This window comes from Equus caballus, chromosome 18 (assembly GCF_041296265.1).
Source record: "Equus caballus isolate H_3958 breed thoroughbred chromosome 18, TB-T2T, whole genome shotgun sequence".
NCBI lineage: Eukaryota > Metazoa > Chordata > Mammalia > Perissodactyla > Equidae > Equus > Equus caballus.
The window spans coordinates 58,259,882-58,287,116 of record NC_091701.1 but is presented as its reverse complement, the minus strand read 5'-3'; the positions used below and the strand labels follow the sequence as shown (position 1 = coordinate 58,287,116).

The 27,235-nt window shown below is 36.0% G+C and overlaps 1 protein-coding gene across 29 annotated transcripts in view; it reads left to right on the top strand.

The window, feature by feature from the left end:
* The window catches only part of ZNF385B (zinc finger protein 385B), a 383,440-nt gene that overhangs the window by 310,147 nt on the left and 46,058 nt on the right, over window positions 1-27,235 (top strand). For 14 of the 29 annotated variants that reach the window (XM_070241356.1, XM_023622131.2, XM_023622129.2 and 11 more), the window contains 2 exons: window positions 11,852-11,890; window positions 15,483-15,593. The exons of 2 other annotated variants lie outside the window; for them this stretch is intronic. In XM_070241356.1, the coding sequence (XP_070097457.1) occupies window positions 11,852-11,890; window positions 15,483-15,593 (150 nt within the window). The remainder of the gene's footprint in view (window positions 1-11,851; window positions 11,891-15,482; window positions 15,594-27,235) is intronic. 13 more of the 29 variants (XM_070241352.1, XM_070241355.1, XM_023622132.2 and 10 more) reach the window with 1 other exon arrangement.

Here is a 27,235-nt window from a genome sequence, read left to right as displayed (position 1 = left end):
ACACCCACATATGAAATTGGCTACATGTGTCATTGCTGTACCCTTTTTGCAAAGCACAAGGTTGAAGAATATAACCTAGTCTTCTCCTTTCTTCCAATAGACAGCTCTGACACTGAAATGGAAAAAAGTTAAATATCAGACAAGCAAGAGCTGTCTCCACCTGCCATATCTTGAATTTAAATGTGTGGATTTCTCACAGGTTATTCACGTGGGACATATTTTTTTAAGTATCCAATAAATCCTTGTGGCTCCTAAAGTCAGGTTAAAAAACTCTCCTTTGCAGTATGTTCTATGTAGAAGATAGAATTATCTTGTCAGTCTCTTGCTTGCTTTCTCTTATTGTGAAGTTCCCAGAGCCAAGTAAAGATCTGAGTGGTATAGTAGAAAATATATCTGATCTCTTTCACAGGTTATGATTTACAAATAATCAGAGGTATACAGAAAGTCTCCAATAATTAAAGACATGTGTCTGGGTCTAATTTCTTTACTTTCCTTATGTAGACACCAAACTTCCATAATATGTAAGATGGCTCATTATCGTAATAATATAATCAAACTCACAAAATCTCCATTTCTCAAAATGAGCTGAAGCTATTAGATGCTAAAATGATTACTAATAGCCACTATCACATGGGATATACTTAAGTGTCAACTTTTTAAGTATCCCCCTTCTGAAGGAGGTGGGGGCATTCATTTATTTACAGTTGTACCCCAGCTCCTCCCAAAAGCCTCGTGGAGCGCTCTCTCTGATCTCAGAGAAGTAGCTCTGCTTGACTTGTTCCAAAGTAAGCCTCTAACAGTCCCATCTAGCCTTGACTCTGCTTCATGCCGCCTGGGAAAGCAGGAGCCAGAGTGGAGGGGAGAAGCGAGGAGAGCGATCTACTTCGTTGCATAAGGAAAGAGCACTGGATTAGGAGTCAGCAGAGCCATATCTGGACTCTTAAGAAAGTCATTTTTCTCATCTTAGCTTCACTTTTTCCCACTTTAAAACTACGGGTGATAATACCTTCCTGGTCCATAGCATTACACCATGACAATCTGAGATGATTATGTTTATGGAGACTTGAGGATATGGCTGAATATTTAGAAATTTTTGGAATTTAGTGAGAATCTGTGAGAAAATCGTAACTATATAACATATCGCCATACTATTTTTAATAATTTAAAATACCAATGAATATCAAATGAGAGAATGTTTATGAAAGGACTCTTAAAACAGCAAAGCTCTAGTCTTATAATTATTAATACTTTTATTAGTATTCCTCTCCCTTTGATCTCTTCTTCCTAATCAATTACCTTAAATAAACCAAGTTTTGTTTATCATTGGGCCTGGCTTTGTGCATTAGAGCAATCCTAATTAAGGTAAACGATAAGGATATACGTATGGCTAAGACCTGGATCTTGAGTTTCAGAAATTTACACTCAGTTGAAAGTAGTCATGTCTGGTAGTAAGCAGGCACTCAATTTATGTTGGCTGACTCAGATAATAGTAGGACATCCTTAAAAATCAGAATCACTTGACTGCCTGAAAGCAATGGAGAGAGGCTGCAGCTGAATTTGGAGCAGGGCTGGGGAGAAAGTCTACTGAGTGGAGGTTGGGAATAACTACAACCAGTTTGGTTGGATTCCATTTTTCCCTGTTTACCTTCAATGATATTTGGACTTTAAAGGCTACGTATAAAGGTATTTTGAACCTGAGAGCTGTGTACCTTTGACACATTGCCATTGACTCCTAAGACATGACAATGTTTTCTGTTATATTTTTGAAATACTGTTGACTTTCAAACATAGAACTTCATTCTGGCATTATTCATTAACCAAACTGACATTAGTTAAAATAGAAATTTTAAAAAATATTTTCAACTCAGTCACAGTAGCCAATACATTGAATTATCCTTCATGTATTGATAATGCATATTTATTCTAAAAATTCTTTGCCCTTTTGATTTTACAGATCTCCCTTTACCCTGCCTCCCCCTCGCCCCTTTTTTTTTAAATTTGAATTGCTAATCATATGAAAAGGCCCACTTAACCTGCACCCTGAGCAGTGGCATCTAGCTGTAAGTTTGATAATTATTCAAAAAAGATTAGTGATTTTACATTCTATCCCCAAATAGTATATAGACCTTAAGGGTATGCACATACATATGAAAATTATTTTTTCTCAGAAAACAAATAGCCTAAATAAAACTTTAAAAATTATACAAGCCAAGATTTCATAACTCCATAGTCATTAGAAACAGCAGAGAAATGGGTCAGTCTTTAGACTTCTGTGAGGGGAATAAAAGGTTTAAAACAGATACATTTTAAATCCCTTCCTTCATAAAAGAACTTTCTAGAAAGACAGCCTGTATCAAATAGCTCATCACTCCTTATGCAATCAGACCCTCCATTGTCTTCAGAGAAATAGCTGCTGCCTGGCAAGCCTGGCCCCTTTAAAGGGTGAGTAGCTTCTGAAGAAGCATTGTGACACCCAGATGTGGAGGTCTTTGAAGCTCCACTTCTGGGGAACCATCATTTTGTTACAGAGCAAAAGTAATATCAGAATTTCCTGGGAATCAGTCATCACAGGAAATTATCAGCAATTCATAGACTTTCCCTTTTGCGTTTGCTTCGCCCTCAAGGGTAATCACAAAAGATTATAGTCTCCATTTCAGCTTTCATATCACTGAAATATTCTTCTCTGCCTGGAGCATGATTGATTTCCAGAGGCCGGCTTTTAACCTCGGCGTTGGGAGGCCAATCGGACTGCAGTGGTTTGAGAACTGCCAGCAATCGTTATTGTGATATTGTTCTGTTGTGAGGCAGAAATTTGGTGATCCCTGACTAATTATATGAAATCTTTTAAATAAAGTGACATATCAACTTCTGGTGTTGTTAGTTATGGGTGTTTGTCTGATTTCAGTAAAAGTGTTAGAGGTTGGGAGACAGAAGGGTGAAAACAACCATCAAATGATTGTTGTGAAGACTTTGACATGCCAAGCACCCTGATAGGCTGAATTTCAGAATGGAAAACAGAATAATTCAGAAACGTTTCTGAAAATCTTCAAAGGGAGTAGATGGATTATAAATAAAAATGATTTTTGCTTCAAAACATTAAAACTTTTCTGGAATGTTCCTGAGGGATTTTGTGGTTCACAACAACTGGCACTGTGGTTCATGTAGGTTTTTCTCCATTGCTTGATCAGGAAATCTTGATGCCATATTTATGGCCCAAATATAAGCAAACTGGTTACATTTTTAACTTGATGATTTCATTTGCTATATTCATTTTCCTCATATAGGTGTCGCTTTATTCAGAACACATAGGAACAGAAAGGGCTTTGCGTATATTTGAAATAAATTTGATGAATAAAATAGTTTTGCCAAGTGACTACATTTCCTTACAAATTCAAAAGAAAAGGAAAACATTTCAGTTTAAACTACTTTTGGTTTGAACTATAGCCTTCTTGCAATCATGTAAAAATAATTGTAAATCAAATGGATAAATGTTAAATGTCAAGCTGCACCATTAACAGAGCCTTATTCAATACAGCAGTTATCACTGCAGCCAGCAGAGTAAGGCGCTTTACGAAAGCTCTTTACTTTGCTTTACCAGTCTGGTATATTTTGTATACTATAAACACGGAGTTGAACCAAAAATGTTTTTTGCTGAGAAGAGTATACACATATCCATCCATACAAAAAGGCAATAGCAAGATGAATATATGACATAAAATATTTTTGATATCACCTGTCCACAAAGCCCCTCAGGGACCACTTTCCTTATCAAAATCCTAAAATGCTAAGTGTGACAAGGTAAGCCTGCAAGGAGCAGGAGGGCTGGAGAACCCACATTGGTATAACCTGCTGGGAATCAGGAAAGGGGAGACAGATAACATGCAAGACGCCCAGTTAAAGTTGCATTTCTGATAAACAACAAGTCATTTTTAGTATAAGAATATCCTATGCAGGGTTTAGCACATATTTATACTAAAAAAAAAAATGATTTTTGTTTGCAAATCTGGCAACAATAGCAGGAATCTGGGTTCTAGTCTTAACTGAAGAGGCTCAAGCAAGTTACTAGAACTCTCCAAACCTTTCCTCATTTTCACATGAGGAAGTAGGACTAAAATCAGGCTGGTGGGTATGGGGCCTGACCTACGTGCTTTAATCAGAACTGTTTTCAGTGTTTTATTATATTAAATTTCCAGTTAGGATTCTGTTTGGGGATAGGGTGGAGGGAAATTTCTGGGGCTCAAACTAAAACAATTAAAAAACCAGTTTGAAGAGGCCAGCCTGGTGGCATAGTGGTTAAGTCCACATGCTCCACTTTGGTGGCCTGGGGTTCACGGGTTCAGATCCCAGGTGGGGACCTACACACCGCTCATCCAGCCATGCTTTGGTGGCCTCCCACATACCAAATAGAGGAAGACTGGCACAGATGTTAGCTCAGTGACAATCTTCCTCAAGTAAAAAGAGGAGAATTGGCAACAGATGTTAGCTCAGGGCCAATCATCCTCACCAAAAAGAAACCCAGTTTGAAAATGTAGATGATCTCAGACATTTTACCATGTATAACAAGAGTGTGTTACGGGGAGTAAGAGCCCAAAATGCTTAGGATTGGAGCCCTGCACACTTGTGGCCCTGCATCAGGCTTCGTTGGGCCTTCACTGTCAGGTTTCTTCTTAGAGCAAGAGTAAGAAATGTGCTGTCCTCCATTTGGAGAAAAGACACTTCATTTCCACTTTGCTTTGCAGAATGAAAAAAACATTCAAACAGGCCCAGGTGTTCAATTTTGCTCTTCGTCCTGCCTGGTGGGGTTTTCTTTTCATCTCGTACCTTTTTAATTCGTGTCACAGACCTGTTTTGCCTCAGCATCAGGATGTATCTGATTAGTTACTGAACAGCCTTTCAAACTTAGCTTTGACAGAACGGTTTTGAAAGGGTGTCAGTTAATGCATTTGGCTGTTCAGGAGGTGTATTGATTTTTAAATCAAGAAAGCTCATTACTTCCCTAGTCTCTTAGAAAGCCCTTGCAACATTTTTTAGCCCATTTACCAGAAAACAGGCAAACATTTCCTTACTTGCTTAGATTTGGAGACTTAGCACCGATAATTTTTAAAAGTACATTCATAAGTGTCATCAAGTAGTCTTCAGTTGCTTGCACACTATTTTTTTTCTCCTAAAGAATAAAAATTTCTATTTTTTTAAAGATATTTCTCAGACTCTTTTTGGCACTAAATTTTATGTTATAGAAATTTAATCTTGGAGACAAGTGTTGGGGGTTGTTTTCAAGTCACTATTTTAAAAAAGAACAAAAGGAAAGGCTGAGAACTAGGTGACTATCTTCTATCTCAGCTATCAGCCTGTCCTTCTAAACTCCAGAGTGGACGGCTTCTTCCAATGTGCCGTAGAATAACCGCTTCCCGCGACCGGGCCTCAAATGAGTCGCTATCGTATTCAGCATTTTGCACATCTATTGAAAAACTATTCTTCAGTCTATATTCCTGAAATGATTTATTTCTTGTTTTATTTCACCCTGAGGAAACACAATACTAAATAACAAAAGAAACACCCGAGTCATTTATTTTCTATCCCCTTGGTGAATCCAGTTCCTACTCCCATCACTCTGAATAGAGTTTTCAGACTAGCTTTGTCGGTGTTTTTCTTTGGGTGATATAGTTCATTGTCACTATGTGTGCCTTGGGCTGTTTGTTTTTTTGAAATATGAATATACTTCATTGAGAAATATGAAATATAAGTACTTTGAGGGTATTAACTTCCACAGACAGAAAAAATTAATACTATTTGTTACCATTCTACTTTTTCTTTTGTTGCTAAAAAAAAATTCACAATAGAGCTACATTCTTATTAATTCCCTAAAAGATTCCAGGTAGCTTTTCATTTCTTAAAAACTTTGTACCTTTCCTCACATTCCCTGAAAAGAACATCTAACAATTTCATGTTAATTTTTTGTTACCTTTTTTTTTTTAAAGATTTATTTTTTTTCCTTTTTCTCCCCAAAGCCCCTCGGTACATAGTTGTATATTCTTCATTGTGGGTCCTTCTAGTTGTGGTATGTGGGACGCTGCCTCAGCGTGGCTTGATGAGTAGTGCCATGTCCGCACCCAGGATTAGAACTGATGAAACACCAGGCCACTTGCAGCGGAGCGCATGAGCTTAACCACTCGGCCACGGGGCCAGCCCCTTGTTACCTTGTTTTTGACAGATGTTACAGATCTTTCAAATCTGTATGCAACCATTGACCAAAAGTTATTTTAGTGATATGAACATCAAATCTTGAAGATAAAATAAAAACCCTTTCAGGAACTTTCTTTGTGTTCTGATGGAAAAACATCTCTCTTTCTTAATGGTTTCCAGTCACATCTAAGCATTTGCTTGTTCAAAAATGGAAGCAAAGAAAATCACTGAGTTTCCTTAGGAGGCATAATTCAGCTCGTTACCTCAATGCTTTCTCCCTCCAATAAAAGAAGCAGTTGCAGTTGGGGTTGAGGGTGGTCTGGGCTCCCATAATACGTCCCATTAACCAGTTAGACCTTTCAAAATGCAGTTTTTAACCTGAATATGAGGACACATGCAATTGAATTTAAATTCTTTAGCTTACTCATCTAATGTTTGAATAGGAACACCAACACCCAAAACATCGCTGGGTAGGTGTGGGTCCACGCAGTGAGGTGTGAGCGAACCTTCAGTGAAGTCTCACGCCCACTGCAGACGTAAGCTGAAAGTCTTACTTGTTAAACTGAACTTTTTGGAATGCTCTTTGATGTGGCTTCTTAAATTACCCAGCGGCATAACTACAGCTTTGCTGCATCACTCTTGATCCCTGGCAGCATGGAAAATCACCAGGCATGTGGAGCCAGCCAGGAAAATGGAACATTTTACATGCGTACTCACCATATTTATTACCTACAAGGATCTACTGTCAGAGTTAGACATTCAGCTTCGGTAAAGCGCACAGCTCTAATCTTATGGCATCTCTCATTAACAAAATAACTACTGTTCGAAAAAGAACTTAAAAATTATTCCTTCTACTTGGAGCAATTTAATTATCTGTGAAAAACGTTAAACTGTTTTTCCACTAAAGAGGGAGAGAGGGTGAAACTACCCATTCATTGCTTTTAGCTTTTCTGCTTTTACCATTTGGTAACTCTTTAAATTCTAAAGGTGTTAAAATGAAAACATTATTTCCTCGTAATATCTTCACAAATAACTGTTAGGTCTTAGACAAAATGTGTACGTATTTGAAAAACAATAAAAGTTAACTCATGGTCACTTCACTAGTCGCTGAGCACTAGGCCAACCACACTGTACAGAAACCCACTAGGAAGGTCCCCGGGTGAGAGGCATCGAGCACTTAGCACTCATCCTTGGAGAACTTCCAAAACACGGAGCACTTTCGTTTCCCCTTCTCCCTGGGGGTGTGATGATAGTGGCGGCTCTAAGATCCAGTGTTGTCCGGGGACTTGGCAGTTGGAGAATTCCTCTGCAGAGATCTCACAGACCACTTTGACAGCTGGAGAACGTGCCCCTCACTCTACAGTTTTTACAAGTTGTATGATTCTGAATTCTGTATGAACTTCTCTAAATCATGGAATAATGTCCTTATTTTTACCATTTAGTATGATTTTATATGTAAAAGTATTTGAATCATAGTTGTATCAAGACAACCAAAATGTTTTTAGGAATTATTCATGGTAAAATATTGTTTCTTTCCCATTCTCCTGTTGTATTTTTTCATGGTACTTAAAACACTCTGAAAATACCTTCTTTATTAGTTTAAATATATAAGTCTCCTCAACTAGAATATGGTATTTTTTTTTTTTAAAGATTTTATTTTTCCTTTTTCTCCCCAAAGCCCCCCCAGTACATAGTTGTATATTCTTCGTTGTGGGTCCTTCTGGTTGTGGCATGTGGGACGCTGCCTCAGCGTGGTTTGATGAGCAGTGCCATGTCCGCGCCCAGGATTCGAACCAACGAAACACTGGGCCGCCTGCAGCGGAGCGCGGGAACTTAACCACTCGGCCACGGGGCCAGCCCCTAGAATATGGTATTTTTAAAGGTGTGTTCTCCACTGTATGTCCAGCTCCGAAAGCAGTGTATGATAGCCATTTAATAAACTTTTGTTAAATGAATCCATTTTCAGGAAAATATAGTGTTTGTGCAAATTGAAAATCATGCATTTATAAAAGTGTGATGTGTTGGAAAGGAACAAAAATTCCCAAGGACAGAACTAAGTTTAATATGAAACATTTAACTTCTTAAAAGATTGCATCTTTTACTATCAGAGTGATCTAGAAAGAGGATATTATTCTATGGCAGAAACACAAATCTCTTAGCATCCTGTATATGTTTCTTTTTATTCTTCTAAAAATAAAACCAAAGTGGAATTTCTCCAAAAAAAACTACTGGAAAATGCCGCTTAGTTTTCTGTTCAAAATAGATCACAAAGTCTCTTCCTTACCCTAGCCATCCTGTTTGTCAATGGAGATAAAACTCTTGTTTGACGAACCCCAGAGTTTTTCAAAGGGGGCCTGACAACATGGAATTTGAGTGAAAGATATCAAGCTTTCTGAATTCATTTAAACAAACAAAAAAAAAAGGGAAAAAAAGGAAATGCTAACCTGTGCTCTCCTCTGATTGGCTGCTTTAGATCTTTGGGCTGACTCCACTTATGTTTTCTATAGGAAAGACTAACCACCACTAGAAAGCCTCTGGAAAGGGATCCTGGGATCCCACTTAATTTCTGCAGCAATCACATCCTGCTAATTGTCAACCAGCCTCAAAATACTTAAAAGCCTACAACATTTTGATGAAAAAGGAATACTAGTACTAATAATAGCTTTATTGGGTCTGAGCCTTAGATATAATGGGCCCTATTATTTTCTTAAGCCTGTGTTGTGTTATTTTAGCCTTTATCCCAGTTCTGAATGACTGGCTAACTTTCTGGTGGGGTAATTGTATCCCACAGGGGCACAGTTGATTTTGTTTGCAAGGCACAGCCAGTGTGTGGTTTTAGCAGAAGAATTGGGGGTTCGTGGAGGAAGCACCTTTCCAGACATATGACTCTTGGTTGAATCAACAGTCTTTGCAACACGCCACTTGTCTTCCTTTCAGCAACAATGACGGTGTTCAGGTGGCCCCTCTCAGGGTGTTCTGGGTAGGAGAAGCAGTGTCAGTATGACAAGTCTCAGCTTTTACATATTCCATTTACAAAAATGCAGGTCTCACGGTAGCGTGTAATCTGGGTATAATGTTCCATGTGGTTTATTTTTATTGAGACTTCTGATTTGAAATCTGAAACAGTACAAAGTTGTATGGTTGAGTTAATGTTGCCAACAATATGCAGTTGTTTGTATTTCTTGATCTTTGAGAAGAGAAATTTGTCTTTGTGATAGTTGTGTCTGTTTTGTTTCTATTTAAGTTTGCAAGGATTTGAAAAAAGAAGAACAATAATATAAAGGCATGTGGTCAAAGTATTTAAAAACAAAAGGCAAACCTTTTATAAACTAACTTCGGAGAGATATTCCTCTTCAATGACCTAGCTATCACTTTTAATGTGTCACTTCGTGAACATTTGAAGTTCTAATAAGACCCTGTTGTCACATTCTTTTCCATAAATCCAATATTAAAAAAAGGAAGGGATGAAAAATAGTTATTCTTTTTGTACTACAGTAATTGGATAATACCACAGTTAAAAAACTGACACTTAGCCAAACTTCCAGAAAGCCCTAAATCACAAGGCTTTAGTAGCTGAGGTCCTCTTTGCAGTAAATTGAGGACAGGTGCAAATGATGACCGTCACCTGCTATGTGTAATCTCTAAGTATTCCTGGAACTTTCTTTTTTTTCTGTGTGCAAGCCCCGCAGTTACAATGGGGAAAGAGGACAGGACAGCCTCAGTTTTTACTTATGGCTTTTCTGAAGTTGCACAAGGAGAAATAGGCTTATTCTAAGAAGGGCATAAATGCTTCAGAAAGGGGAAAACCAAGACTCACTTCCCCAGGAAACTTTTACTTAAGCACCAAGTAGGCCTTCTGTGTAGTTTTACTAAGGAGCTGCCCTCCACGCTGCAGAACATCTAGAGACGTTTGTCCTTTCTTCCCAAACGTCACACCCTACAGCAGGGCCACACACCATACCCTTCATCCCTGTTCAGTGAGCCGTTAGCAGGGAACAATGTGGGCGAGACTCCTGCCTGAGTTTGAATCCGGGCTTCAGACCTACAAACTCAAGGGTAACAAGTTATTACACCTCTCAAAGCCTCAGACGCCTCATTTGTAAAAGGAGGATGATAATTGCTCTGTTCCGTGTGACGGTGGAGGGTGGAGATGACATGAGAGAATCCCTTAGCATAGTTCCTGGCCCATGGTAAGAGCTCTGTAAATCTAAGCTGCTCTTAGTATGATGTTTATTATTTTTATTACACTGCTAAAAAAAGGAATTAAAAGGCCAATATTCCTGGGAGGATAACACATTAATGTCGCTGTAAAGGGAGGATCCTGGATGATAAGTGTGAGAAAATCAGAAAAGGGGAAAAAAGTCCAAAGTAGGGGTGGGGCAGAGGAGACAGACCTTTGTGTGCCTTTTTGTGCCCCGTTATTCTGCTTAATGGTGACTTCTTTTCCCCACCTCCAATTACATAGAGTTTATGCTATCTTTCTTACTTTTTAACGTTTACAATTATGTCCATTCTTATGTTTGACTTCTTCTTCACCAGCCAGTCTGGGACAACATATGAAACTTATTAGGCCTCCAGAAATGCTTGTTGGGTGATTGATTTTTACATTTTAAGTTCAAAAAACTGATTTCTACTTCTTTTTACTAGAAAAGTTAGTATTGCCTACTATCTTTTATAAGTGATTACCAAATGCTTTTTAGAGCATTGGTTAAGGTAGATGGCTAAGTTTAAGATGAAATTTCCCCATCTTTAAGAATAGTACGGCTACCCAATCGCTTAACCACATAGAACAAAGCCTTCTCTAATTCTTGAGCAGTCTTTTTAGCCTTTTAATTGGGTGGTGCTCAGTTTACTCCCATACTCATCCCCACTTGATGGCTGGTGAAATCGTTTTATGATACTTATAAGGATACAATTCAAACTTCAGGCCTCTTGAAAATTATCAATAGTTGAAAAGTTTGTAATTCTATGTTTTTTGCCTTAAGTTCCATCCAGCAAAATTATCTGGAATCTAGATATCATGGAGTATTGAGTCATTTGATCATGCATCCCCTACCTTACAGACTCTCCCAGCCCACAGCGTTCATCCTGGCCTTTGGTGAGGTGCCGCATTGTGTTTCTTTACCCCAGGGCTAGGTTTGATTTGCGGTTGCATATTTTTACACAGTTGCCTACACTGTGCAGATGTAAATTACTTTTTGGTATACTCAGTAATTTTCAAAAAATGACACATATTTGTGGTTACATAATCTTAGTGAATACACCAAAAATACCTGTTTGTTCTTGTTTTGATATTGAAAATCTGAGAGATGGCATGATAAGCCCAGCTTCATTAATTCCTTTTACAAGTACTATAATATAGTAGTTAATTTGTCCATACATAGCCTCCAATTATCTCCTCACTTCCTGGCAACAGCCACAACCCATCTTTCATTTTTATTACCCACCAGTTAATTGCACTAATAGGTTCTGCTTTTCATTTCTACATGATTTTTGTTAGAAAAAATGGCAAGTGTTAACTCTTGCTGCTGCTTTTTAGTTAGTAGGCATTTCGGGCTTTGTAATCAGAGACGAGCAAAAAAAAAAAAACGGATTTCTAAAAATTTCATGTAAATATACTTGCTAGCCTCAAAATTCCAGATGACTACTTCTAACTTTTACTTTTTAGAAAAGAAGAGGCTTATTTGGGACCAATAAATTCTGCCAGGTAAGGAATATTGGTAGCTAGAGCTATGTGGTAGTTTTTTCCTTAAAAAAAGCTTTTAAGCATTCTTCACCAATAAATCAGTCTTAATCCACAGATGGCTTTCTGTGCAATGTGAACTAACATGAGCTAATTTAATAAGAATGTTTAACAAAGGCATTCGTTCATTTAAAAGTGATATATTTTAATAAAGATGTTTGAAAGCATTTGTTCCTTTTTAACAATCAAATGTCTATAAAACTCCAATAGAATCTTTAAAAATAAAGTTTGTTAGATAATTGCAATAATTCCAATAATGTTCCTGAGTATTCTACATGTGAAATCATTATGATATAGGTATATAGTTTTGACTATACTAAATTGAATCGCTTGCATTTATCATGTTTTAGGATTTATGAGAATGTTTCTATTTTTCCTGAATGTTTTATTCATCTTAAAAATTGGTGATTGAATAAAATAATTACCATTGATTTAGTTTTACATATGTCATGATTACAGAGAACTGACATTGCATTAGTGAAAGAAAAAATGTAAGTTAAGTTAACAACAAAGCTATTATTTTCTGCTAACTTTTAGAGTATTATAAGAATGCTAAGAAAAAAATTTAGGATTTTACACTTCATACCTTAAAAAAAAGATATCTGAAAACCTTTTCTATGTCATTGCCAAGTCTGGATCCCACCAAAATGACTCAGGTATTTGCAGTTATTACATCAGATGACAAATAAAATATCAGCTAGACCACGTCTGTTTCAAGATTTCAGATGAATTGGCAAGTGGAACATTCTTTTTTATACCATTTAAAGTCTTCTTTCAACTAAATCATGTTCCCCAAAATGACATTTGAATAGGAAATATAATTACAGAATTCTACAATAAACAACAAAGGAAAATAAAAGAGAGTTAGGAAAAAACCAAGTGGATCTTTCCCCAAAATACCTGTAAGAAAGTAGAGAATCAAGTGGGACATAGAGGAAATCTGTTCCAAGTGAGAAACACGGAGGATAAAATTTTCTTGTGATAGTGGTAAGTCATTCAAAGGACAGAAAGGCAGCAAGAATTAATGACAGGCAACAAGAATGGGGTAAAAAGGCTGTGTTTATTTAGTTGATTTTCTGAGGATGAATAGGATATGTATACAAAGTAGGGAAGCCAATTCTGGCAAGAGTTTCTTGAAGGATCCTCCTTAGTTTGCTTTTCAGGGAGCAGATGAGTGGGAACTCAGCTGCCTTGGTATCTGGAGTGCTCAGCTGCAAATCACCTTTCAGAACAGAGAGCTCTCAGCCTTGGCAATATAAACAGATATTTTCAGGCTGATGTGGTGCAAATTTGAGATTTGAGTAGAATAAATTTGTGTCAAGAGTTATTTGAAAAATTATGTAGGTAGATAACAATTTCAAAAATTCAAAGGGAATGTTTATATTCAAGGGTTGTGTTGAAGCTGTCAACAGATACCTTGGTTTATGAAAAACTTGGAACTAAATTTTTGTAGATGTATCTTTTGTCTATGTTTCTATGTTGTGGTATGGGAACAACTAGGATATGTGCATTTATTCTAGATGGTGAAAGTTTCAATTTTTAATGTTAATTTTCAATATATTTTTTGAAATGAGTAATAAGAAAGAGTGTACATTAAAACTATGATGTGAATATTATTGCTATGTTTTTTAAAAAGTTGATTTATTAAGAAAATAATAACACAATAGTATATGGTTATGGCAAAAATAACGAAAGTGGCATGCAGTAAACTGGTATTTGGGAAATATTAATATAATTTTATCCCATGTAGCTCACACATCACCAGGTATATTTTCCAGAGCCTGAGAACAGAACATCTCAATAAAATGCTTCTATTTTATAACTTTGAAAAGCAGTGTATTTATTTCATTCTGAAAATATAGTTAGGCTGTTTTATTTTTAAGCCTGTCCATACTGATTTGCCATCTCTAGTAACAATCAAAAACTATGCTTTCTTGTTTTGAAAACGGATAAACGAGACTTAAGTGTATGTACTTATGAGTAAACTAAGAAAGTGAACTAGGGTTTTATTTTCTGACCTTTTGAGATTTTCTTTGCCCATGGAGGGTTGTGGTTTTTTAATTCTCATTAAAGAAAATTTACTACAATCAACTATGACCTTGAACAAAATAAATCCCCAGATTTTCCAAGAATGCTATTTTACATTTAGTAGTTAAACACAATACTCTTACCAATTTCTTTTTGACTTTTTAAATTATCATACATAAAATTGACTTTTGGGGAGTGTGTATAGGTCTATGAATTTTAACACGTGTATAAATTTGTGTAACCACCACTACAGTCAGAATATAGGATAGTTCTAGCACTCCAGAAAACTCCCCTCTTCGCATTTTTTAAGCATCCGATACCCCTTATAGTGGGAATACATTGTTCTATAATCTCTCTTAAACTTATTGCAAAACATAGGCTACTTTGATATTCAATAATTCTGTAATCCACTCTCCTTTCTGAGGTATTTAAGTTCTTGTAATTCCTAACTTTGCACTGTGTTGATTTCTACACATGATCAGAGATAGTATTCATTTCTCCTGTCTCCCAAATATCATCAACTAATCCAGTCTTAAACTCTAACCTCAGGAGATTTCCTAGACGATGGTGTCGTGTCAGTGGATCTGTCCTTGTTCGTGTTACATGTGTTTATAAGTAACCCTTTGTTCATCATCCGCATTGTTTTTTGACCTGCCAGTTGTCTGATGTTAATGCTGGAGATTATTATCTGGAGTACACAAGAGAATCACTGCTGTCTCACTTTTTATAGGCTCTGCAGATAGAGTTCTTTCTTTTCCCAAGTGTTTTAATGGCTTTGTGCCGTGTTTTTTCTATGGTTAAAGACTTTTATCACTGTACATTTCTCTGAATATGTATGGTACATGCAAACCACAGGGAGGAAAATCACAGATTATAAGTCAAAATTTCACTTGATCAATATTTAAATAAGAGTTGCATATTAACTAATCTGATGCATTTGAGTGTATCATTGTGACGTGCATTTCCAGTAGAATGAATTTCAATCTATAGCACATGAAAAGTAATAAATTATTTAAAAATTAGTTCAATATTTTCTGTTCTGTGATATAAGCCTGTCATTTATGACTTTGCCATAAATCAAAAATTTAAAAACTTAAATATATCTGTAATAATTGTCATTGAGGTCCTTTGAGACCATCTTAAGTATCGTCACATGATACAGGGAAAACATTAACAAGTTAATTTCAACCCTGACTTTTCGGTCTTAAGTTTTCTTGTTTTATTATCCTTTTAAGGTTTTTCAAAGCTCCTTACATGGAACCTTATAAGATTCCTTGGGATGTGGTGATTTTCTTGTTATGTGTGTGTGTGTGTGTGTGTGTGTGTTATGATTTCACACAGTTTTTTTTTGTTTTTATTTTAGTTTTGAATTCCTGGAGACAGGTACATTACTATTGAATGAGATTATTATCCTTGTTTGGGAACTAAAAGTTAAAACCTTAAGAAATAATACAGCTGCTTTTACTTGCTCACACTATTGCCTATCCTTTGAAGTTATAAATTGACTATTTTATCGTTTACTCTTTAGATGGATCCTGTGCAAAAAGCAGTCATTAACCACACATTTGGAGTGTCCATTCCCCCAAAGAAGAAACAAGTTATTTCTTGTAATGTCTGTCAGCTTCGCTTTAACTCGGATGTGAGTACTATCTTTTCATTGCTCTCTGTAGTCTGTCAAGTTGAAAGTCTGTTCTGAATCTGCACATCTCTTCATATTTACATATTTGCCGGCAGCCACTCCTATAGGTGGCCCACTTATTTCAGTGAGCCAGATTTTCAAAGGATTTGGATTCAACACTAGAAACTCAAGCAATAGAGTAGCTAATATCAAAAATCAAGGATTTCTCCTTGGAATCAGTCTTACCTATACCGTTTTACACGTAATTCTACCACTTATATTTAGTTTTCAAAAATACTTGAATAGCAGAAAATATTTTTTAAAAGTTTAAAATCCAATGAAAACAAGAAAATAAAATGCAATGAATGCTGAAGAAAAACATTGCTATTACTCTTGATAACAAGTGTCATATTTCATGTTGTACTAAATCATATTAAATGTGTGCCAAATCATATCAAATACCTGAGAGAATAATGTACTATACAATTTATGTTTTCCCAGAACATGGAAATACAGGGAAAGCTTTATAAATTATTTTATCCGGCCAGCATAACTGTCCTGCTAAAAAAAGATAACAAGAAAAAGGTACAAATCAATCTTATGTGAAAGTAGATTTTAAAAATGTAGAAATAAAATAGCATGAAATCAAAATAAATAATATTGGAATGTTTACAACACCCAATTACCAAGTAAAGCCAATGACCAATACAAATCTGAATATGGAGGCTGTATATTATATGCGGTATTTCCTGACTTACTCCACCCCAGAAGCCATTTTGTGAAGAAGATGTTATAGGATTCGTGTATTTTTGAAATACTAAAATAACTCTATATTTAAGAATTAAAATGTATCTAAAGAAATCGAGAAATATAGGGTATCAATTCATTCAAAGTCTCAATATTGTTAAGATGTCAGTTCTCCAAACTGAGCTATAGACCCAGCACAATCTCAATCAAAATTCCGGAAGCCTTTTTTATAGAAAATGCTAAGCTATTTCTTAAGTGTACATGGAAAAGAAAAGCCCTAGAATAGCCAAAACATTTTTTTTAAGAAAAAACAAATTTCGTGGACTTATACTTCTTGATTTCAATACTTACTATAAAACCTACAGCAATCAAGATTGTAATATTGGTGAAAGAATAGTAGACACACTGATCAGTGGAACAGAATAGAGAGTCTAGAAATAGACCCACTACCTGTATGGTCAGTTGATCTTCAGCTAAGTCGCAGAGACAATTCGAAGGAGAAAGGCTAATCTTTTCAACAAATAGTGAAATTGGATATCCATAGGTAAACAACAGAAAGGAATCTTGACTGCTGCCTCATGCAAAATACAAAACCAATTCAAACAAATTAAGTATATAACTATAAACTTAAAACTATAAATCTTCTAGAAGAAAACATAGGAGAAAATTTACGTGACCTTGAGTTAGGCAAAGGTTTCATGGGAAACAAGAAGTATGAATTATAAAAATATTGATATATTGGACTTCATCAAAATTAAAAACTTGTACTCTTCAAATGACCCTGTTACACTGTTAAGAAAATAAAAGGAAAAGCTACACACTGAGAAAAAATATTTGTAAAACACAAGACTTGTATAAAATATATAAATAACTTACAACTCAATAATAAATAATAAATGGGCAAAATATTTGAACAAGTACTTTACTAAAGAGGAAATATGAATGATAAACAAGCATGTAAAAAGATGCTCAACATCATTATACATTAAGGATTTGCAAACCACAATCATATACCATGACACCTATCAGAATGGTGAAAATTAAACAAATTGATAGTACCAAGTGGCAAGGAGAAGGAGCATCTGGGACTCTCATACAGTAAGTACATTATTAACAGGAATACAAAATGGTACAGGAAAAGAATTTGGTAGTTATTAATAATAAATTTTATAAAGTTACAGATACACTTCCCATACAACTCAGTAATCCCACTTCTAGGTATTTACCCAAGAGAAATAAAAACATATGTTCATACATATGTGCCATTTATAGTAGCTTTATTCGTAATCACCCAAAACTGGAATTGACCCAAATGTCCATCAACTGATAATGAGTAAACAAAATGTGGTATAGCCAGAAAATAGACTACAGCTCAGCAATAAAAAGAAATACATGCTACAATGTGGGTGACTCTCAAAGGCAGTATACTAATGAAAGAAGTTGGACACAAAAACTATATGGTGTATGATTGCACTTATATAACTTTCTGCCAAAGACAAAGCTACAGGGACAGAAATCAGATCAGTAGTTAACACGGACTGAGGGTGAGGTTAGACAATTGGCTCCAAAAGGGCATGAGGGAACTTTTTCAGGATGGAAATACTCTAAATCTTCATTGTCGTAGTGCTCACACTACTGTTTTTGTTTTTCAAAACTCATAGAACTCAATAACTGAAAAAGGAATTTTACTGTATGTAAAGTAAATCTGACTAGAAAAAATCAATATGATATGAGTCATGAAATATTTTATAAATAGAAGACTAATTAATGGTAGAGACGTAACTACAGTCATGTTAAACTACAATATTATTACTAGATTTAAGGCTTAATAATTAAAGGAATTTTGCAAGAAAAGACAGAATAATAAAGACCAAAATAGATCCAAGTATATTTAACAGTTTTACACAGTTATTATCCAAATTTCTACAGTCACATAGGGAAATTAAAGTTTCTGTAACTTTTTAAATATAAAATGAAAGTGTTTACTACTTAACTGACCAATTACAAAATGAATGCCCACCTGAAGACATGTGATCCCCTTAGTTCTAGCATTCCCAGCGCAGCAATGCTAGGTGTTGCAAACATAATAGAATGTAAATAGATTGCAAAGAGAAATTGCAAAAATCTTGCAAAAGATGCGGAATTTCATGAAGTCCATGAATGGAACGGTAGAGAACTGCTTGATACCACGCCACTGACCAATGAGGATCTGCCTGTTAGAAGAGTTAATTTAAGAAGAGAAAGAGTAACAAGATTGATGACAGATAGTCTCTTCAAAACAAAAGGTTTTGACTGTAAGTGAATAATAGAGGCTCTGGGGTCAATTACAAATCTCTTAAGTTAAAAAAAAAAAAAAAAAACTAGTGTATATGTACGTGGTTCAAAATGCAAATTAATTTTAGAAGATACTTTGAAAAATCTTATTCCATCGTATTCCCCATCCTCCCACCCTCCATGCCATCCCCTGTCTATCTGTAACCACTATAATATTTCTTGCATATCTTTTCTGGGTTTGTTGATGTATATATAACCAAGTATAATAAATATTCTTATTCTCTCCCTTTTCTACATAAAAGGTAGAGTACTATTCACATTTTCCTTTGCCTTGCGTTTTTTGCATTACAATACATCCTGGATGATTTTCCCTATTAGAACACAGAGAGCTCCCTCACTATTTTTTGTAGATGTGCTAGGCAAAGATGTCCACATCCTACTCTCTAGAACCTTTTACTACATTATCTTATGTGGCAAAGGAGAATTAAGTTGGTAGATGGAATAGGGTGCTAATCAGCCAACCTTAAAATAAATTATCTTGGATTATCCTGCGGGCCCAAAGTTCCTTAAAAGTAGAAGAAGGAGGCAAAAGAGAAGGTTCGAGTGACATGATGTGAAAACAACTCAACTGGCCATTGTTGGCTTTGAAGGTGAAAGAAGGTGCCACAAGCCAAGGAATGTGGGCAGCCTCTAGATGCTGGAAAGTCAAGGAAATTGATTTTCCCCTAGGGCCTCCAAAAGAGGTCACACCTGGGCGGACACTTTGCTTTTAACCCAATGACACCCATGTCAAACTTCTGACCTCCAGAACAGTAAGATAAATGTGTCTCGTTTTAAGCCACTAAATTTGTGGTAATTTGAAGACTCACACAGTCAGTCCTCCATATCTTTGTATGTGAAACCCATGGATAGAGAAGGCAACTAAAGGACTTGAGCATCCCTGAATTTTGGTATCCGAGAGGATTCCTGGAACCAATCCCTTACAGATACCGAGAGGTGACTGTACAATAGTCTATGTGTGGATGTTCCACAGTTTAACTAGTCCCTCTTTGGTGGACACTTAGGTTGTTTCTGATCTTTTAGAATTACATAGATTTTCACAGTCAACAGAGCTAGGACATAAATTCTGGTCTCTTGCCTCTAAATCCACAGCTCTTCCTATTGTATTATGTTGCCTCATATAATAACTTTACTTACTTTCCTAGCATTTATTGCACTCCTATTTTATGCCAAGAACTGTGCTAGGCTCCAGTCCAGCAGCGACTTTTTCTAGCAGACAGTGTACCTGAAAGCATCTAAAGATTAACCTTATTAGATCCTCTTAGAACATGTTCCATATCTTCTGCTCTGTATTTTTATTATCCCATGGGTAGAGAGCCCTCACAGTATAGAATAGTAGAGTGAGAGTCCTTGAACAAGAATTAAGTCCTAATTCTGAACCTGATAAATCACTTCACCATTGTAGGCCTCAGTTTCTTCTTCTGTGATATAACCTAAAATTGACTGCATGATCTTTGGGAGGACCATCCCAGCTCTATGACTAAAACTCATTTCCATGGCATTTCTGCTAGAAGGATGGGGTATAAACACCTCCATCTTACAGGTGGAACAGCTAAGACTCAGAAAGAATGACTATGAGTTTGTGTTTTATTTGTGTTATGGGTTGGGAGTGAAAAGGTGTGCCAACCTTCTTTCTCCACCCAGAATTGCTCTGGGAGTAGGTTTACCTTTGACTTGAGCTTCATTCAAAGTTAGTAATTTTCTTTGTATTTAGTAATGAGGACACGGACAAATGTACACACGTGAGCATGTGACCACCAGCTTCCTGTCACCACTCAAAAGTTCTGTTGATAATGCAGAAAGAAATTAAATTTCTAAGTCATGTTTAGACTCTGGGAAGTCAAGCCACAAAGTCTGGATGGCAAGTTCACAAGTGTGACATATACGTGTTCTCAGAGTTTAGTAATGGTGCTATAATCTGCATAAGTGAACTCTGAAACTGAGCATTTTTTATTCGGGGAGAGTTTATTATTATTTTATAATTACCCCATTTACATTTTAATGTAAGAATTAAGAAGATGCTCATCCTTATTTTCTTTAATAACATTTTTAAATCAGCCCTAGACTGAATTGGCTTCACTCTTCAGTGTAGAAAATATGTTTATTGAAAAATCTGGAAGGCAGATTTGCAGTAAACAGACTGCATTCTGCAGTACTCCATTACCCATATAAAATGAACCAGGGCAGGCTCATGCGTTAAAATTCAATGTGACCTCCTTTAAGTGTCCCATAGCCCCCTTTGTCCAGTTTTTATCATCTCAGTAGAGCTTCACTATTGGAAAGCAAAAGCCCATAGCTTTATTTACACAATACAGTGTTATGCAAATGAGCAAGTATTAATCACAAACATTTCCCAAATGAACCTTTACAAATTAACACCATTAACTTTGCCAGGGGACAGGCATTGGAGTCCAGGAATAATATGACTTTCCAACTGAGTCCTAGACATTTGCACAAGTCTGTGCAGCACCCGAATCCCCAGTTTCTTCTTGGCCACCTTTTTTTTGACTGACATGGTTTAAGCTGAGCATCCAATGAGGTTTTCCCTAGCCTGAATGCCCCTTTCTTCTGCAATGAATGAGTGCACTGCAACTTAGGATGGTCATAAATTGATAAGCCTAAATCTGAATCTTCACCCTTTAGCTTGGAAATACTGCTTCTAGAGTTAAACCTTGCCAGGGAAGTAGGCCTTCTATACTGTTCTGTAGTTGGTTTTAAATAAGACTCCCCAACTTATTGGGCTTTCAGTTCTCATACTAAAAGACCAGAAACCAAATCTAACATACGCTTTTAAAATATTTTTGAGGCTAACATTTCTCTTTTTGGCTAGGTTGAAAGTTGGCAGATCACAAATAAGTTCTAATTTACATATTAATTTCAATTCCTTGGAGAATGATAGCAGAAGGATGAAGGAAACTGATCTTTAAACAGATTCTTACACAAAATCAGGGCAACTTGATTCTGTTAAGTGTTCAAAAATAGTGATGATCTTCTTTTATTATTGTTGTCTCAGAACACAGTTAATCATAAATACCGTTAATATATGACTGAGTCCTTTATGATTTATAGGCAAATCAAAATGAGAGCATAATGATATTTTTAATAAAGTGCTATATACTCTAATTCAGGAACTGACCTTGAAATTTTGATACTCAGCATTAATACTATAATTGATTAAGCATGAGAGGCCGTGTCCCTAATTGCTGACCCCATAGGCTTTCATACTCATTTGGAGCTAACCCATTTGATTTTTTGAATTTACAGTACAGTCGTGTGCTGCATAATGACATTTCGGTCAACAATGAACTGTATATAGATGGTGGTCTCATAAGATGAGTACCACATAGGCTAGGTGTGTTGTAGGCTATACTATCTAGATTTGCGTAAATACACTCTATGATGTTCACACAATGCACAATCACCTAACAATGCATTTCTTGGACTGTATCCCCTTCATTAAGCGACGCATAACTGTATTACCTTTTGAATAGCAACCATAAATTTTGAATCACTTATCGTTCACAATTTCTTTATTTGATCTGATTTTGTGGTTCCTCCTGGTTTTTAAGTTTGTTGTATTATTCTTTGTCTTTGTTTTGGTTTTTGGCTATCTAATATCTCTATCTCTCATTTTAGGCCACTGTTCTTTTTGCTATGTTCTCTTTCCTCATGTCTCAAGACATAAGAAGATGACCTCATTTCATTGATTTACATTAGACTGATTAAGTACAAATGGACAGGAAATTAAGGGTTTACTTAGAAATTAAAATGGCAGGGTGACCAACCATTTGTGTAAACATTTCTGTGGGTGACTTGACTCTCCTATTCTTCACTACAAAGCCCTTAAGATTGCAGAAAATGCAACAGAAAGACCATTCAACAATCCCCTTCAATTCCCATATGACTGCAACTAGTGTTAATTGATACTACCACTGTGCCACTTCCCTCTGCATTTTGTGTCTTTGTCATTTTAGCAGTTTTCATCAGGATAAGGTCATTCAAGTATGCCTTCCTGGGTCTTTCTGCCTATATCTCTTTTCTTCAGTTTTAATTTTATGCCTACTTGCTGATTTCTTTAGCAGTTCATATAATACAATACAAATTCTCTGTCTTGCATAAACAAACTGCCCCCACCCACTATCTGCCACTTTAAGAGGCTTTAGTGCTGTTTCTGCTAGAGACCCTGGCATTCTCTGTCATCCTGCAGAGATCTCAGCAGTCATGAGATTAGGGAGAAAGCCACAACTTTGGGTCCCACATAAATGTCCTTTCCCCGTGCTGCTGGATGACCCTCCATCTCCTTTGGCCACTAGGCCTAACTCCACCTCTCCACCAGCTGCCATGGGGCAGCAAGTCCCTCCAGCAGCTGTGGTTCCTTCCCTGGGAAGTAAGAGTGGCCGGGAAACAGGAACCCACTAGACACCACATTCGAAGATGTCCCTTGCAGCAAAAGCAGAAGAGGCACTTGGCTGTAAGGACACCTGCTTGCATTTTCTAAGGGATCAAACTTTTTATTCATCACTATATGACACTCTTCTGAGGGACTGCACATTTTGCTATTGGCTGCCTTGTGCTTGCTTTTAACTGCAGCAATTCTGCCCACAAGTTATCAGTGTTTCTCTTCCCTGTCAAAACATATTCTCTTCTAAACCATCACATTCCTCTTTCCTTGTTCCCTGGTCTATCTTCTCTCTCCCTCTCCTCTAACTCTTCTCTTTTCCCCTTCTTCTTTCTCTGGCACAAAAGCACAACAAATACACTATTTTTCCTATCTTTCTTGGACACTCATAGTGTCTTTCTTAAGCTTATTTCAGGTGAATAACTGGATCCATTGCTTTAAATTCAGAGCGCTTCACTTGAAAAGGGCTCTAGGTTAAAAAATGTTGAGTATATTATTTGAAACTCTTCAATTTGAAATATTGAGTATATTATTTGAAACTGTAACCAACATACTGTCCAAAAAAAAATGGTTTATCCTATATTTCCTGAATTTTCAGACATCACATTTGATGGTACATTACCCTAACAGATATGTCAAAGAAAACTTTGAACACTCATCTTCCAGTATTTGACCCCCCTACATAACCACTGCCAGATCCACCCAGCAAATATCTGCCCACGTTAATTCTACAGATTAACCATTGCCTCTCTTCACATATACATGTACAATCACTGCCTGCCACTCATACACATCTACTCTATTTCTCTGGAAAGCCTTTGAGATAGATAGCAGGTACTTTAGTCTATTAATTGACATTTATATTTATATAATCATATGTAAATTATACACATACAATTACGTATAACTATATATATGTGTGTGTATATAGATATAATTTGTTGAGTTTTTTTAAAGAATCGGTGCCGATAAACCTAGCCTGTTAGGTTTCATCTATGCTAAGAGTGGCCTCCCATTCAGAAAGGAAATAAGCCGAGGAAGTTGGTCCTCACTGAAAAGTGAGTCTATGATGATGGAGTTTGAAGAAAGCCACACTTAAACTGAATTCTGCAGCTGATGATTAACTAAAGAGATACCATAGTGATAATAATCTCATTGCTGAGTTGGGAACTGAAAAGCTAGTTGTAAAGTTTACATCTGCTATTAAGCAGTACAAATTATTAGATAAATGAATAATTTTGTAAGTTTGGAAAACCAACTAATCTGTCAAGAAAAAAGGTACTGAAGATAGAAGGAATCAATAGCATCAAATAGAAATCTAGAAAATGATAGCCTGCTTTTGTCAAACATTTTACATTTTTCCCATAAATAAGACTATTTATATTGATTCTTAGGTTTGGAGGGTAGTGAAGCAGACAGGAGATAATTAAAAGCATAAATCTCAGGAGCTTGGGAAGGTAATTCTCTGCTTTGCAGACACAGCTGACAAAATGATGAACATTTTTTGCTTCAGCATGACAGAAATACAATGTGGTTGTAGGGACAAGGAACATACCGTGCTAAAAGTTTTCTTCAATAACTGCTGTTTAACAAAGCTCTTAACAAAGTTTAGTCAGCTTTTTTGAAGGATATAGTAGTTACTTATTAAATTAAAAAAAAAATTGCCTCCAAAGTAGCACTACAATATTACAAAATATCACAGTCTTTCCTAGTACTGTCTTATTTTAAATAGCATTTGGACAATTTAGGATTGATTTTAAATTCATCATTGAAAGAAAGAAAAGACTAGGATAAAAGTGAAGTTAAATTTAGCATTGTGACTTATAAAGACTCGTCAGATCCTATGTTTAACAAATGGGTAAATTATGTAACAAACATAATTCAGTGTTTTTCTGGCTTTTCTTAAAACACATAGATGCCTCACATGACATGTTGCTTTATTTATATGTGTTCATTAACACTCAAAATTAGTATGATTAGCCTAATATGATGTTGTGAAGAACAGTAAATATGAATGTTACCAGGAAACTACTAAAACCCATGCCCACGTATCAGAATACATTCTCAACAGAAAACCATTTAGAATCTATGATTCGCCATCAATATTGCAAGCTTTGGTACGTTTCCATCGAACATTGGGTACTGACCAAACATAAATAACATCTTTAAAAAATACTATGAGTCTTCTTTTGTTCCTGTGTAAAATTCCTGTCTTAATAACTCTTTTAGACAAGGTAAAAGATTCCCCAATTCATTTTATTGGCGATTTTTCTCATCTAAAACTTGTCTTGCCACTTGGGGGTTGGGGAGAGACTGTTGAAGTCTTGTGTATTTTTCTTCTTTACTTGGTATGGATTTCTTTAGTCAAGATTGGTTGTGGAATCTATAACAATAAGATAATGTTTCACTTGATTTTTGTGGTTTGGGATTCTTCAGCTAAAATTTATTCAACATATAATTAGAAATCAGGTAGAATTTCTAGGCTGAACACCTGCAGGTGTCCTAAATGATTAGTTGCTGGTTTAAAGTCTATAGTCAGGCTTTATTTAGTACATGTTTGATTTTCCATAGCTTGTCTTTTATTTTGTATGCTCGGATAGGCAATTGGCTATAATTTTCACAACATTTACGACAAGAAAAAAAGTATTACTTATGTAGACAAAAGCAAAACAAAACAAAAGCTGTATGCAACAAGAAGTAATCTTGTCTATTCCATTGCTTTGAAGCAAGTGGCTGATTTAATACAGTTCAGAACATCCTGCAAAAGAGATAATTTTTAGTTTCTTTCATCTCTCAAGCAGGTCTTTGAATAAAGTGACAGCATTTGCCCTGGAAGCCAGAGAACTTTAGATATGGTGGGTCAGCATAAAGATGAGTTTTTTGGGTAAAACCTGACTGGCCATAAGGTACTTTTTGATGCATGGCTGGGGTGCGGGTCGGGGAGAGGACAGCATATAGGATGTATTGCTTTAGCCAATTTCTAAAATTTCAAGCTAGGAATATTTGTTGGAAAAATAGTCTTGCTGGTTAATGGGAGTTCTTCAAGGAAAGAAAGTAAAGAAGCAGTGAACTTAGCCAGAGATAAAAGAGCGTCAAAACAGTTCTTGCCTAGAAAGGAAGATTCGAGAAATATACGACAGCTTCCCTACCCTCATAGACCTGATTATCTACCTGAGGAAATAAAACTAACATGCTTAGAAACACTGCTGAACTTATGATGTTAACTGTAGAATAATATAAATTTAGGAAAGGAGACAGCATGTGGGCTGGAATAATCACAAGTGGAAAGCTGGCATTTGATGGATGCCTTTTCTTCTGCCAGGCTCTATACTAGCTACTCGACACATAATATTATCTCTGTATTTGTGCAGAGGTTCAAGGGGGAGGTGAAACCATGAAAGCTTGAGAGATGGTCAGGATTTGAGGGAGAGAGAATTAGAGAATGATAAAATACTAAAATAGATAGGGTTTCTTAAGGATGTAGCTTATGGGCAGACCGCAGGGGTTCCAAGAACCCCCTAAAATTATGCAAAATTTTCCTTGTCTGCATACCTGAAACCACAGTCACTTAAGATGATGGTTAAAGTGATTAAATCTTCCATTCTCACAGAGTGAATCTTCCACAGCTTCCTTTGGCGACATGTTCCAGGATTTAATCATTTTTAGTGGCTAGTATTTCATCTTACCTGAATCTTTAAACTAAAAAAAGAAGAAAGAAAAGAAACTTTGGCCCTTTTTTTCTCACTTTAGTTCTGTCTTCTAGGGCACATGGAAAATAAATGTTGTACTCACGACTCAGAAAACAGATCTGATGATCAAGGACTCCCAAAAATACATCACTCTGTTAGGTTTCTGAGTTTTGGGGCCTGAGAACACGATTCGACTCTTATTAATCTGCATTTCCTTCACATAGAAGTAGATTTTAGCTCTCATAAATGATAATTGTATTATTTTAACAGTGGTAAACCTAACATATTTGACACCAAAAGCAGATCATTTTTAAAATCCCCTCTATGGGACAAAGTCATTTTCAGAAATAATTGTGAAATTTCATGAATAATAAGAAAAACCAGAAAAGAAACTCAGAGACTTTTTATTAACATTTTAATATATTACTATACCACTTATTATAGTACAAAAAAGGCAGAAAAGTAAAGGATTAGCCCTTTTTAGTTACATTAAT